We start from the raw sequence: 16,605 nt of genomic DNA, 5'->3' as shown, positions 1-16,605 counted from the left end.
CAGCGCGCTCACATCGATTGGGGCCGAAGTAACTGTGTCAATAGGTCTCCAGTCTTGTCGGTATGTTTAGAAATCATGTCCTCGATTTTATGGTCCTTGGGGCGTAATTTAATTAAGCTAATGTAGGTCTCTAATTGCTAGTTTTTATGATTGCATCTGAAATTATTAGGCGAAAATAGCCTGCATTCCAAATTTCAGATCTCTAGAGCAATCAGAAGTGGGCTAATTTTCGATGTCAATTTTTACAACAAACCCACAAACAAACAAACAAACGCGAAGCTGAGTTAAGAAAAACGTGTTAAAAATAGAATACAATCTCATAGAAAAAAGAATTGCGCACCAAGCGAATGCCAAAACAAAATGTGCATAATAGTGCGCAATATTATTAGTACTTTATAAATTTACATGCGCTTTTTGAGAAATCGGAAATAGCGTAAATTAGTACTTCCGGTCAACGGAAATTACTCAAAATTCGACATAAGGTAGAGATTTAAATCTTTTACTTACATGTGATCTTTCATTTATTTATCTGAAATAGTACTCAAGTTATAGGCTTTTGAAAAATTCAAAGTAGAAAAAATACCACTTCCGGTAATCGGAAATCGCTCAAAAGTTGATACGGATCTACGATTTTGATAAAATACGTATGTATGAAATGTCATCAACCTAGCTGTAACGGTACTCAAGTAATCGTGTTCACACACAGACAGACAGACACACACACGAAATTTTATTCTATTTTTAAAACTTTAAGTATTTAAATGGATTAAAAATCATGTCTATAGCCCGAGTTCCCATCCCCTGTTGTTTTAAATAAGAATATTCGAGAAAGTTTAGGGGAGATCACTTCCGGTTTATTATATTTTATACACTGAACGTACGGTTTACTAAATATTATTTTTAATCAGAACAGTATAGTTTAGAAGCCACTCCTAAATGTTCTCTATGTTTACTTCTATCTTTCGGTTCGCGGACAAGCTAGGGGTATTATAGTCGTTCACTAAATAGAATCAGACACATCCGCCGGCGCCCCGGCAGGGTTCGATTAGGCACCCTGTGCTATCCTGTGAGAGTTATGGTGCATATGTTTGTTTTAAACAGTGCGATATACTATGGATAAGAAAGGTTACTATAGTCTTTAACTGAATCGAACCCGGGCGTCCTACGGCGCACTGACAGGTTGCTATTTGGCCTTGCCGTGTTCGCCATGGTGGCTACGTTCGTTTAGGAGAGTGCAAAAGACTATGAATAATTTGGGGTATTATAATCGTTTACTAAGTTAAATCAGGCGGATTACATTAAGTTTGTGTTTATGTTCGCGTTTACTTTTGCATTATTTTGAGTTATTGTTTGCGTTTAGGTTTGCGTTTTGTAAAACAGATTTCATTTTCCAAACTTACCATTTTAATAAACGTTATGTAGAATGAACAAAATCAAAGAAAATGTATCAATCTTCACAAAAATGTAACTTGTCTGAAATTACTTCCTTTAGTTCCGAATTATTACTTATTTATTAATTAAATTAACATTAATCTATTATAATTATGAGCCCTAACATACTAATCAGTGCCGTAGGTATGAAAAAATAAAGAATTACTTAAATAGCAGTATTTAGCGCGAGTTGAATTTCTTTTTTTAAAAATTACATCCCATTGTATAATTATTAAATATTGAAATTAATAAGTTTTATTTGACCTTACTGTAATATATTGAGAATTGTGAAGTCAAGGGAACTCACTCTTCTTGTATTAGTATTATATTTATAATGTTGTTTTTGAGTGATGCCCCTTGTATTATTGTCTTGTACTTCCTGTTCCTGTTTCCATCATGGTGGCTAAGGCCCAATAAAGTTCTATATACAAACAGCATGGTTTCTATTGTCAGTGTTTCAATCTACCTCAATTGGCGACGAGGATAAATCAACCCACTAGAAAGAGCACCTGCTTACTTAAAAAGAAGTTTGCTAGAGCATATTAGCTAAGTATTTCTAGGATAATTTGATTCGAACGATGAAACCATTCATGATTATCTAGATAGGTTAAGCTTTTACCTTGAAGCTAACGACGTGACGATAGAAGCAAAAAAGAGAGCTGTTTTGTTAACAGTCATAGGGCCTCAACAATTTAGGCTACTAAAGGGCTTATGCGCACCAGCTAGTCTAACTACCAAGAGATTTAACGAGCTGAGCAAACTGCTAACAGACCACCATGCGCCCGCACCATCAAAGTTCCTGTGTAGAGCCAGATTTGACGGTAGGACTCGTCAATTAAACGAATCAATATCAGAATATGTTGCTGCTTTACGTCATCTAAGTGAATTCGGGGACACGCTGTCTGACAGACTATGTGAAAAGTTTGTGACAGGTGTAAACAGCCCTGATGTTCAAAGAAAGTTGCTTCTCGAGTCAGATCTCACATTGGAAAAAGCAATACAACTTGCAACTTCATTCCAGCAGTCATCCGAGGCGGCAAGATCTCTAACGCCCTCAGGGATCCATGCAGTAGACAGCAGGTTAGTCAACAAACACCAACCCCATCAGAGCATTTCAACTTATGCTAAACAGCCTGCACGTTCAAATCCTAGATCTAAATCTAGTAATAATTATCAAAAATGTCATCGATGCAACGGTCCCCATGCATCTCATCGATGCAAGTTCAAGTTAGCAACTTGTTATAAGTGCAGTAAGCAAGGTCACATTGCCAAGGCCTGCTTTGCAAAGTCTTCGTCTGTTGCTAAATCTAGCCAGTCAAGACAGTACCGCAACCAAAGGCAGCACTATGTTAACTCTCACCAAGACTACCTAACCCAACCAATGAACCACTCTACCAGTGAAAATGCTCAAACTGATTCGCAGCCGGAGTTCAACCTGTTCTCTGTGAAATCAACAAGTCATGCTCCCATCAATGTACTAGTTTATTTTAACGGTAAGAGCATCATCTTCCAACTTGACACTGGAGCATCTCTATCCGTCATCGCAAAGAAAGACTTTGACGCTGTCACAGGAGGATCAGTGCCTCTACAACCATGTCACAAGTGCCTAACAACATACACAGGTGACAATGTTCCGGTAATAGGAGAGTGTATGGTTAATGTAAGCTATAATGGTCAAAGTGTTAAACTTCCTCTTCTTGTGGTTGAAGGAAATGGACCACCATTACTAGGTAGGAACTGGTTAGTTGATCTTAAGTTAGACTGGGAGAGTATATTTTCAGTGAACAAAGCAAGAGAATCTAGTTTTACTTCAATAGATAAAGTAATATCTGAAAATAAAGGTGTTTTTGGTAGTTCAGGATTACTAAATGATAGGACAGTGAAAATAAGCATTAAAGACACAAATCCAAGATACTGCAAAGCTAGAGTTCCACCTTATGCAATGAGGGATAAAATTGAAAATGAGCTAAGTAGATTGGAAACTAATGGCATCATAAAGAAGGTAGACTATTCCGATTGGGCAACGCCCATTGTGCCAGTGTTAAAGAAGGATGGTTCTGTAAGAATTTGTGGAGACTATAAAGCTACACTGAATAAACAAATAGAGCTAAATAAGTACCCTATTCCTAACATTGAGGAAATTTCTTTGAATTTGGCAGGAGGAGACAAATTCACTGAATTAGACTTTAGTCATGCTTACACTCAACTAGAACTGCATCCAGATTCAAAAGTCTATACGACAATAAACACACATAAAGGACTCTACCAATATGAAAGACTATGTTTTGGCATATCATCTAGCCCTGGAATTTTCCAGGCTGTCATTGACAGTATTTTTAAGGATATTCCAAATGTTTGTGTTTACTTTGACAATGTGTACATAACTGGTAAGAATGACACGGAACATCTTAAAACACTTGATAAAGTCTTGAAAATAGTTGGTGAAAAGGGTTTAAAGATAAAAAAGATAAATGTCAATTCATGCTGACAGAAATTAGTTTTCTTGGTTATATTTTGAGCAAGCAAGGTCTCAGACCTCAACCAGAGAAAACAAAAGCCATTAAAGAAGCACCCAAACCTGAAAATACCCAACAACTAAGAGCTTTTTTGGGCTTAATAAATTACTATGCGAAGTTCATCGGGAATGTGTCTGGTAAACTATCACCACTGTATAAGCTGCTGCAGAAAAATGCAACTTGGCACTGGGGTAAACAACAAGATGCTGCTTTTAATGCAGCAAAAGAAGCTTTGTCTTCTGACACCTTACTAACTCACTATGACCCAGGGAAAAGACTTATCTTAACATGTGATGCTTCACCAGATGGTGTAGGAGCAGTTTTATCCCACATAGATGAAAATGGTGACAGACCCATTGCTTTTGCCAGTAGATCTTTGAACCAGGCTGAGAAAAATTATTCTCAGTTAGATAGGGAAGGCTTAGGCATCATTTTTGGTGTTAAGAAATTTCATAAGTTTCTGTTTGGTAGAAAGTTCACCATCTTTACAGATCATAAACCATTGCTAGGTTTATTTGGGGAAAACAAACCCCTACCTGAGCATGCCTCACCAAGAATTCAAAGATGGGCTATCACACTAACTGCATACAATTATGAATTGAAATACAAACCTGGATCTGAGAATAGTGCAGATAGTTTTAGTCGTTTACCTTTAAAAAACCAAAGCCTTAGTTATGTACCAGAAGATGTATTTGTTCTTTTCACTATCATGGATAACTCCAATATAAATGTGAATGATGTCAAGAGAGAAACACAAAAAGATGAGTGCTTGATAAAAGTATATGAGTACTGTAAGAATGGTTGGCCTGAAGAGTCAGTGAATGATGACTTAAGGCCATATAAAATAAGAAAAACAGAGTTAAGTCTAGAAGATGGATGTGTACTATGGGCGTCAAGGGTCATTATCCCTAAAATTTTACAAAAAGAAGTTTTAAGAACTTTACATGATACTCATCTTGGTTCTTCCAAAATGAAGAGTCTTGCACGGTCGTGGTTCTGGTGGCCACATATGGATGCTGATATTGAAAAATATGTAAAGCTTTGTTCAAGCTGTGCACAACTCCTCATATAACAACAGGTGTTGCACCATGTGAATTGCTATGTGGTAGGAAAATTAAAACTCATCTTGACCTACTACATCCAACTGTTCAAAGGTCTGTTTCCCAACATCAACATACACAAAAAGTAAATCATGACAAAACATCCATTGAAAGAGAATTTGGAGTAAATGATGATGTGTATCTGAGAAATTATGGGAGAGGGGAAAAATGGATGCCAGATCAAATTGTTCAATGTACAGGACCTGTGTCTTATAAATTAAAAACAAATGATGGACTTATTGTCCGTAGACATGCAGACCAGTTAAAAATAACTTGTGCAGATAATAAGTGTGAATCTGTCAATCCCACCAAATCTGAACAGTTCACACCAACTCAGTTGTTCCACAACCAAGTTCTGTTGATATGAGTGAACCAAGTGGTCTAGAGTCAGAAAATGTAAATTCTGGAATTAATGATTTAGATCCTAGACCTCCTGAGATAGAGAATCCAGATGGTCAGAATCTTGAGTCACCAAATCAAAAGCCACTGAGAAGGTCAAGCAGGACAATCAAAGTCCCAAATAAGTTAGACCTATGATTTTAAAGGTCAAAAGGACTTGGTTGGTTGTTAACTAGTCTTTAATTCAGCTACATGATGGAAACAGGAAGAGGAAGTGACGAGACATAAACATATATATATACAAGGGACATCACTCAAGATAACATTATAAATATAATACTAATACAAGAAGAGTGAGTTCCCTTGACTTCACAATTCTCAATATATTACACGCCCCCTCCCAGAAAATTCTACCCCCGCCCCCGAAAATTTCAAGTACCCCCACCCCTCTCCGGGGAGGAAAAAGTCTGAAAGAAACACTATTCGCATTTGTAGATCATACAAACTAAAAGAAGAATCTGGGCGGGGCTTCGCCCCTACCGGAAGAGAGGAAAAAGTCTGAAAGAAACACTGGTGTCGCGCTTAGCCACTACCCGAAGGATTGCATTAAAGAAATTGCAAGAAAACCACTTTTTAGATTAGACACATTAATTAGGCAGTAATTTTATTATAGAGTATCGATGAAGAAATTTCTTTTGAATTGGGGAGGGGGGGGCTCAGACGTTCTTACGCGGGGGTGGGGCTTCGCCCCTACCCGAAGAATTGTATGAAAGAAACTCTTCACGCAAACCATTTAGATTAGACAAAATTGCCTTTTTATTCAATGTTTACTCGAGAATCAATGACGTCATATTACTGTGTGCACTCTCCGGCTTGAGATTATTTTTTACTATATGACGTCATACTTCGTTTTCGTCTGACTGTGCATGTTTTTAATTTGCTTGTGTTTTCTCTAGAGCGTTCTTGTCAGATACATAGACAGATAGATAGATAGATAGATAGATAGATAGATAGATAGATAGATAGATAGATAGATAGATAGATAGATAGATAGATAGATAGATAGATAGATAGATAGATAGATAGATAGATAGATAGATAGATAGATAGATAGATAGATAGATAGATAGATAGATAGATAGATAGATAGATAGATAGATAGATAGATAGATAGATAGATAGATAGATAGATAGATAGATAGATAGATAGATAGATAGATAGATAGATAGATAGATAGATAGATAGATAGATAGATAGATAGATAGATAGATAGATAGATAGATAGATAGATAGATAGATAGATAGATAGATAGATAGATAGATAGATAGATAGATAGATAGATAGATAGATAGATAGATAGATAGATAGATAGATAGATAGATAGATAGATAGATAGATAGATAGATAGATAGATAGATAGATAGATAGATAGATAGACAGACAGCGAAACTATTATTATAGATATACATTAACTATGAAGTTAAATATACAGAAAAGAATTAACTAGATCCAAGATAGGCTATTATTTTTTAGTGATAAGATTCGCCAGAAACCCACATACTAACGAACAAAGAAAGTGAGACTGAACAAAATAAAAGCTTAAAAATATCATAAAAAACGTTAGTATCTATTGGATACCTTAACTAGTGTTTAGGAAGAGACCCACGCTTTTCTTTATAGTTATTTAAATAGTAGTCTATAATTTATTTTCTACTTTTTAGTGCATAAGTGCATAAAAGCTTGTTATTAAAACGTTTTTTATGAAATTTGTTAGTACTTTACATGTTTTTATTTACAATAGAGTTTCATGACTAAAAACCATTGCGCGCATATTGAACGTGATGACGCGCTATTGAACGTGATGACGCGTGTGGTGTGTTTGGATAGAAATGCCTACTAATTTGGTCAAAATGTTAATTAATTCATAAAAAAATAATTGGGCATCCAATTAACGTTAATTAAGTCAAATTTAATTTCAGATTGCACTGTCTTCATGTCTTGACCCATGTACCAACTAAGAACCGTATCTGTCAAGTAGAAGTGCCTGTAATTTCGCTCCGGCGTTTCGATCTAGACTGACGACAGAGGAAGTGAGTTAAATAAAAGCGTGTAATAAAAGCTTGTTATTAAAATGTTTTTTATGAAAAAAAAAGCTTGTTATTAAAACGTTTTTATGAAAAAAAATTCTAAGCATATAAGCTAAAATATTATTTGACATTGATCCGTTTGATATGTTTTAGCAATGTGAATGTATTTAATATTTTCTTTACGTTCTGTTGTTGATGTATGCAAAAGAGTACAATTTTGCCGAGCAGCAAAAAATTTAAGTTGTTATATAAAAAATTAATAATGATAAGTCAATACGATGCAAGTAAAGCCACGGCATGTGGTATTTTATAAAGACACGATGGGCAACAATTATCGTGCAGGGTGCGATTCGGCGCCCTGCGCTATCCTGTTAGCAGGCGAAGCCCCCCCCGAAGAGATGCCTGGAAGAAACTCTGCCCACTACAAATCAATATCTTCAATTTTAGTTGAAAAACATTTCAGTGTCATTGAAATTTAAGTACTTTATTCGAGATGAAGTGGAGTTAACTTGTCTCTGTGGCCTCGTCACATAGGTAAATGTAGTCAGTACTAACCTAGCCGACTCCTGTCGGGTCTCTGCAGAGGCGTAGCGAGTGGAGGACGGCTGGGGCGGCCGCCCCGGGCGCCTACCATAAGGGGGGCGCCAAACCGGGTAGAACAAATTATTAAAAGCTCATTCTAAGCAGCATTACTGAATTATTCACAGTCGAGGTTAAGACATTAGACTGCTAACTGGCTTTACGGACTTATTTTCTACATCGAATGTGTGACACCATAATAAAAAGGGACTGGTAAAAAGTGCCCCAACCTTTTCAATTTAAAGTTAAAGGGGGGGGGACGTTTTTTCAACAACGTAAATATTTAGGCCCTATGTGTAAATGGAGAGGGGGAGGGGTGAAACACTGATAGTTCGCCCCGGGCACCGTAACGGATCGGTCTCTGTCTCGGTATTTAGCTAGTGACTCTCTATGTCATATGAAAATACATTTAATTTTCATATTGATTAAATAACTTATGAATTTAAACAATTTTTATTTGTTTACGAAGGCAATACTTAAAAAAAAATGTTTACAACTTATTTTTATTTCGTTGCGTTTAATTTCGTGTTTCTAAATAGGCTAGTTTTCAGCGGAAGTTGAATTACTTGCTTCCTTTTTCAATATATCCGGCCGAGGTAAGAGACGTATTTTATTTTCTTAGAATGTGCTGAATCTCAATCTCCTTGCATCTCTTAAATCGTATGTATTTTTGATGTGTTTCAATTTGAAATGATTCACTATTTTGAATACATTGTTGCTTTTTAATCGTAAATTATAAGATTGTTATATTTAGTCGAGATTTTTTTTCTTCTAGGTACCCTGTAGTTTTAATGTTATATTTAGGGCCTAGATCTAGATAAAGTGTTGCTTTTTTAAAAGTTAGACAAAAGCCTAAAATTTAAATATCCTCTTAAGTGTAGGTAATGTTTAATAGGCATACGCATTTTTTTCTTACAGAAAATGGGCCGAGTTATTCGATCCCAAAGAAAGGGCCCAGGGTCAGTCTTTAAGGCCCATACTAAAAACCGAAAGGGAAAAGCATCCCTGATGAAAGGCATGGTTATATTAAAGGTGTTATTCGTGTAAGTTTTATTTTTACATCTACTAAATCAACACGGCAAACTTCATTAACATAATTATTAAGGCAGGGTAATCCTCACAAAACAACTGTTCTGTTCTGTTTCTCACATTGCTCTTTCTAAAATGCTATAAGTATAATGTGACATCACAATATCTGAACCCCTGCATCACTCAACCCTTAGCACCACGCAGGCCTATAAATTTTAAATGTATAAAACTGTTGGCTTACTTGACTTGTTTTTCAGGACATTGTGCATGATCCAGGCCGTGGAGCACCTCTAGCTAAAGTTCAATTTCGTGATCCTTATAAATATCGAATGATCACTGAGACTTTTATTGCTGCAGAAGGAATGCATACTGGCCAATTCATTTATTGTGGGAAAAAAGGTGTGAGCTGTTTTTTTATTACGATGTGACTACTTAGAAGCGATTTTGTCTAAATTAAAAAAAATCTTCGGAAGTCATGCATCTGGTCCGTACGCCATATTGTTGTTAGCAACCGGCCACGCCTCCGGGTTAGCGAGAAATACTGATAGACATCCATATTTAATCAAGGCACTAATTTTGAAGTTTTTATTTTGTTTTAAACTAAATTAATTTAATATTTATTGTCACTCACTGCCATGTACGACACACCTCCATGACAACCCCCATTTTGTTTGAAGCTACAGAAAGCCATGAGTCCGGTTTGACTATGCGCAAGAGTTCTCTCTAGTGGTCACATGGTTGTTTTTTTTTTTTTCAAAATGTGCTTCTCATTTTTCTGGCTGGTCTTTTAAAAAAACTGGCTGACGATGTGGAAATCAATTTTGTAATATTGAAATGTCTATTTAAAAAGACAGACTTTTGAATTTAGCCTTCATTCTCCAAAGCAAATTTTAAAATGCTTTTCTGGCATATTGACCTGCCATCTATAGAATGTTTTTATAATGTAAAAACCCGCCATTTTGCTCGTGGTAAATATTTTTAAAGGTAATTCTTAGGTCTCTAGGGCTAAGATGAAAAATAGTCAAAATCATGGATCCGGTCCGTATGCCATATTGCTGTTTGCAACCAGCCACGCTTCCGGGGTAGTGAGCAATACTACTAATAATGAAGCCAAATACTACTGCTTAATGTTGGAATGAGATCTGGCTTTCCAACAGTATTGAATCTATATATATTTATAATTCTCTTCATGGACAACCATAGAGAACACCACGCAGCTTAGCCACCACCCTCATTCCCACCTGTCAGGTGAGCTGTGGTTCACCCAGAATGTTTTAGAGAGTAGAGCCGGGTTAGCAACGGCTATTAGGGGCAGATTATTTAGTATTGAACTATTTGAAACGAAGAGGAGGTAACAATTTTTGATTGATCTTTTCTTTGTCTGTAAACGCCTACTTTCCCTTGGCGGGAGGGAGTAGTGTTGAATTCACAATTTATCTATTGTTGAAAAGCAGAAAATAAAACAACCAGACGGCGGTGTGTACGTCGCGGGTCAGCTTGTAGAATATATTCGGTAGAAGTACAGCATTATAATTAAAAATATCAGAGAAAATCCTAATTAGGTCATTTTGGGTAAACATTATTTTTGTCTTAACAACAATGCATTATATTTAACAGTTGAACATCAATTTATGTTTAAGTTATATCATTTGTAAAATACATGCCTAGAGGTTTTTTATTTTAATTTTGAATCAACTGAAAATATAATAGATGTCTAAAATTTCAGGGTGGAAAGAGACTAATATTTTGTAGTATATTACAAAATTGCCATTGAAATTAGTAAGCTGGAAAAGGATGCTGAGACTATCCAGCTTCCTGTTTAGTTATGGAAACAAATTAATTACCATGCATGTTGTAAGCGGGCGTGACGGGCTATCGTGGGTACAGGGCATCTTGGGTAATTTATGTTCAACCAATAAACAATTAATTTGCTCACGTTTTTGTTATAGCAGATAGGTTTTAACAATAGATTTTTTATATTTAATAACAATAGATTTTTTATATTTAATATATTAAAGCTTTCTTAAAATGCTTGTTCAACAGCTTCTTTGCAGATTGGGAACATTCTACCTGTTGGAATGATGCCTGAAGGTACCATTGTTTGCTGTTTGGAAGAAAAATCAGGTGATCGTGGTAAACTTGCTCGTACATCTGGCAACTATGCTACAGTTATCTCCCACAACCCTGAGACAAAAAAGACTAGAGTAAAGCTGCCTTCTGGATCCAAGAAGGTTGTGTTTTCAGCCAACAGAGCCATGATAGGTTTGTATTCTCTAGCTTTTTAATAAGTTAGATTTCTATAGTTGAAAATTATATATTGCAGGTTTTTGCCTATATGTTTTTTAATGCTGATCTAACCACAGGCTAGTCAACTGACTCTTACCATTTTACTGTCGGTGTTACTTCTGTGGTACATTATCTTTGGCCAATGTTTCAAGAGTAAGGTGTCGTTTTGATGCTTAGCTCTTATTTACACGGTCTGAAGTTGCCCTTGAGAGTAGCCCTGAAGATACTTTTTTGGGCTTAGTATTTTGGGCGAACATTTGTTTACTGCATCATACTGGTAGATAACTTTTCGATGCAGAATCTGAATTTTGGACTTACATTAAAAATAAACATCAGATAATAGAAGCATAATCAGTCAACAATTTAAACTGTCCAGCCACTAATTATATACAAATATTATTTGCATGCTTATTAGCTTATTCTGCCATCACCAGACTTTAAAATCTTAATGGATTAGGCTTGTGAATTGTAATTTGTCTTTTGAACTAGGTATTGTGGCTGGTGGTGGTAGAATTGACAAGCCAATCCTGAAGGCTGGTCGAGCCTATCACAAGTACAAGGCTAAGAGAAACTGCTGGCCTAAAGTCAGGGGTGTTGCTATGAATGTAAGTGTTCAATATATTTTTTTTCTCCATTTTTTCTTTACAAGTAGCCTATATTAGGCTACTTAACAAGAGCAGACCTAAATTAATACATTAGATTATTATTCTTTAGAGTAATTAACCTTCACTATTATGCAACACCATTTTAATAATAGTTTAATTGAAAACATAAGCAATCAGATCATGACCAGATTAAATGAGCAGTGGAGCCAGTTTTCCAGTTTCGAGAATCATATTTTTTTCCAGATCTAGATTCTAGAATGTTTAGATCTAGAAAAGTCTAGATCTAGAAAAGTCTAGATCTAATCTAGATCGATGTACAAATTATTTAAATTTACATACAAAGTACTGTTGAAAAGCGACTTTGTATGAATTATTCAAGTTAAGCTTTCTAACCATACCATTTTTATTAGTATATGCTTATTTTTATGGGAGAATTTTGTGATGGAATCTAGTGAAAAGGTAAAGAAAATGAGCAGAAACCTATTTTCTGCAGTTTAAAGTACCTATTTGGTGCCAATGATGAAGCTATTGAATTCTGATTCTCATTGAAGAAACTGCATGGCTTAGCTGATGGCACTTTAATTTTGTTATGGCAACTTAACCTTTTTAACCCCTGATGTTTTTGCAGACGGCCAATTTTTTGTCTTTTGACACTTTTTAATGGGTTTTTATTACAGAAAATTTTTTCCCGTTATAAGAAATTGATTAGATATTTGAAAATTAAATAAAAAGCAATATGCACAAAACTTCTCTGAGTTAGTTATGCATTAAGTTAAATAGCTTAATAGTTTATTAATAAAAATAAAACAGTAACCCCACAAAAACATGCTTATATTATTTCTTTAAAAAAAAAACTGCTAAAATTTCAACACTGTCACTGGATCTTTTCTTTTTCAATAGTTATATTATAAAGTCAAATTCAACAGCGGAGGCATTTTAATTATAATATAATTTCACTTATTATATATACAAATTAAATTGTATCACCCTTTTTTTTAAAAAATTTAATTGTGCATTCCTTTATTTTCGTAAATTAAATACAAAGAACTTTTGATACAGGCGTGATAATTTTTGGTAAATGTTTTTTTTAAGCGAGTAGAAATTACCGATAAGTGTACACTAGAATTCAATGGTTTACCTACACAATTCATGGTAATACATGAATGACCACAAAATCCTGCTTTGAACTTGTGACAGTGCTCTGTGACTTTACGGAAATCTAGATTTTAGCTGGCACTTTTGCGCAGGTCATCATGTTGCGTATGCGTTAGTTTCAATTTCTGCTATCCTATACAGGTGTTAATTAAATTGTTAGTTTTGTGGTAAATTGGATGCCTGTTCTGAATATATAATTTTGCTGGCTGTAACAATTTTTTCTTGTTAAAAAGCATTTTAAAATCTGTTGTTTTTAGCATGAAATATTTTACAGCGTGCAAGGTCATATCGTCTTAAAGGGCGCCCATTCTATTTTCTGTATTAGTTTTTAGTGAATGCTTATGTACTATGGTATCGAATCTCAGAGCGTTGACACAACCTGACCAATTTTTTATTTTGGCTCATTTAGACCTAATTTTACTTTTGTTTTTAGCAATGTATGTTCATTGTTGATGAAAATTTTATATATTGTGAATTTATTTAAAGACCCATTCTACAATTAATATATATTTTATACAGTTGTGCGCCTTTTCTTGGGGTCTGGGGTGGGAGAAATGCAACTGGGCATTTGAGTCTAAACTTTTATTGTGAATACTATACATTTTGTACAAGCTCAATTTTCCTTTCAGCCTGTAGAGCACCCTCATGGTGGTGGTAACCATCAGCACATTGGTAAAGCATCAACTGTTAGACGTGATGCCTCAGCTGGTAAAAAGGTATGTTTGCTTTCAATTGGAATGCATAAGTTCGCCCTTGTGTTGTGATGAGCTAATTTCTTCACTTTGACCTGAAACTCAAAAGTTATTGATGTTGCACAGTTCTGAACTACAATGATTAGTTACAGTAGATCATAGCGGCAGTGTTTTTTTTATTTTAATGTACTATTGTTGTCTTCATAGGTTGGTCTTATTGCTGCACGTCGTACTGGCAAGTTGAGAGGTACCAAGCAAATAGCCAAAGACAAGGAGTAATGTCATGTTTGGATTAATAAAATTTTGCGCTTCATTATTTGGCGTTTGAGTGCATTGTATATGGTAGTGTGTTATGGAACATGTCTGCGCAAGGATGAAAAACTAGTTGCTTGACCTTTTTATTGCACAACTGAGATTTTAAAAACTCCATTTATACTTTGACAAAGCCTTCTGCCTTGACTTGTGAGATTTACAGAAGAAAAAATTGAGTACCATCATGTAAATCAAGAAAGACATCGTAACATCTTAAGTTAAAAATTTTATGTATCTTGCTTATTAGATCAGATTTGATATGTTGAACGCTGTTTCGCTTTTCATGTCATATCACCAAAAAAAAAACATCAGAGAGCAAACTCAATTTTTTTTCCAACCTCAAAAATTACGTGCATTCATTCAGATTGGAAGTGGAAGTAAAAAAATAATTTTATATTTGAAACAGCACCAAAAAGTCTGATTAAAGTTTAAAGATCATGCTTCTTTGGATTTAATGGTTTTTAGTCATGCAACTCTTGTGTAAATAAAACATGTACTAAACAAGTTAATAAAATCTAGTGACAATTTAAGCTCAATTTCCTTATCTAAAAATAGTGATCAAGTTTGTTTTTAAAAAATGTGCAAAAAATGATTAGGCCTAGCGAAACAAAACCTTGTAGTTGTAACTCCCTATCACTCATATAAATTATAAGTAAATTAATAGGGTACAAAACTAATGTTAGACTTAATAAAACAAGTTAATTTTGCGCTAAAAAAAGGCAACTATATTAACCTATATCAACGGAAATAATTTTATTTTAACGAGTAGGCCTACACGATGCTCAGTTTAAACAAGTCGTAAATATCCTAGGCCTACACGATGCTCAGTTTACAAAGGTAGTAAATATATTTTTTTGTGACCGAACGAAAGGATATTTTTGAAAACTTTCTTAGGCAATATTGTTCTAAATTATGGCAGGAATCGATTGGTAAATGTTTCAAGTCGCTAAGTGGTCTGGTTGCCGCGATATGGGCCAAAAACTGCATTTTTTCGAGGTTTTTTGGCTTTTCCGGGAAATCCAGGAAGGAATTCCGGGAATTTTTTTGGCCCACAATTATCCTCGGAACTTGCTTAACATATTTGCTTTTGGAACTAGTCCTCGATATTGCTTCGCTGAGGAGGACCTTAGGGGGGCGCCAAAGTGGGTTGGAAAAAAATTGCGGGGAAGGGAGGTGGAAATCGAAAGTTTGGGGGGGGGGGGGTGTGCAAATCGCAAGTCTGAGGGGGTACAAATGAAAAGTTTGAGCGGGGGGAATTTCAAATCAAAAGTGGTGCCAATCCAAAGTCTGAGGGGTGGGGGGTGCAAAGCAAAAGTTTAAGGTGGCGGAGTGGAAATTGAAATTTTGAGGGGAGGGGTGCACATCGTAAGTTTGAGGGGGGGGGGGGTCAAATCGAAAGTTTGTCCCCGGGCGCCGGAGAGGGTTGCTACGCCATCTGTTTTATAGTCATTCACTGTGTCAAACGCGTCCGTCGGCGCTCGGAAAGAACGCGATTTGGCGCTGCGGGCTAGACTGTGAGCAATATGCCTTTATTATTGCATTTAAATTGTGTTTATGTTATGAGTGTTGTGTTTTTTTTGCGTTTGTGTTTTTTTTTTTGCGTTCGTTTTTTTTGTGTTTAGTTTTGTCCTGTTCCCAAGTTGGTACATTTAAAAAAGATTTACCATGGCGGAGCACGGGATGCAGCTAGTATATATATATATATATATATATATATATATATATATATATATATATATATATATATATATATATATATATATATAGTTTAGATGACGACGCGGGTTCGGGGAGGAGAGATGCCTGGGCAAACGTTCGTAAGAGTGAGAGCGTTTTTGTGAATATCCATGTTCACACCACAGTGTTACCGACACCCGCGCGATGCGCGCTGCGCAGAAGGAATATTCACCCAATGCGGGAACCCGCACCCGCGCGGTTAACTCTGAGGTAATACCCTTATCCCCACCGTGGCGAAGCGCGCAGCGCCATTAACTCTGAGGATACCGACACCCGCGCGCAGCGCATTGCGTTAAAAAATATCCGCCCCAATATCCGCAGCGCGGTAAACTCTGAGGTAATATCCATATCCACACCGTTGCGAAGCACGGGTATAAGCTAGTATATATATATATATATATATATATATATATATATATATATATATATATATATATATATATAATAGGCCTATTTATTATTATAATGCTAGCGCCAGGGCAGCAACCCCAGGCTCTCCTTTAAGCTACGCCACGCCACTGAGAAGTGGGCGACATTTCGCTCGCATGTTTCGAACTATATCTAGATTCTATAACAGATTGTGAAAATACGGTTATAAATTATAGATCTAGATCTAGTATATTATTAGGTTCTAAATCTAGGCCATACAATGTATGATAGGCTACATGGTCTCTATTTGTTGGGTTGATGTGTGTTGTGTTGAGATTCCTAGAACAACAAGGTATTTTTTTGTTT

At 35.7% G+C, this 16,605-nt stretch overlaps 1 protein-coding gene across 1 annotated transcript; it reads left to right on the top strand.

The window, feature by feature from the left end:
- Positions 1-8,629: 8,629 nt before the first annotated feature.
- On the top strand, positions 8,630-14,137 carry LOC131953705 (large ribosomal subunit protein uL2-like). The gene is given in 8 exon segments (XM_059317030.1): positions 8,630-8,650; positions 8,973-9,060; positions 9,063-9,097; positions 9,341-9,482; positions 11,127-11,345; positions 11,859-11,974; positions 13,759-13,845; positions 14,029-14,137. Coding segments are annotated over 7 exon segments (756 nt in total). The 5' UTR covers positions 8,630-8,650; positions 8,973-8,975; the 3' UTR covers positions 14,101-14,137.
- Positions 14,138-16,605: the final 2,468 nt, after the last annotated feature.

This window comes from Physella acuta, unplaced genomic scaffold, assembly GCF_028476545.2.
Source record: "Physella acuta isolate Inbredline_101_S28 unplaced genomic scaffold, ASM2847654v3 ptg000941l, whole genome shotgun sequence".
NCBI classification, from domain to species: Eukaryota; Metazoa; Mollusca; class Gastropoda; family Physidae; genus Physella; species Physella acuta.
Note: the sequence above shows the minus strand (reverse complement) of the source record. Positions and strands in the feature narration are given on the sequence as shown.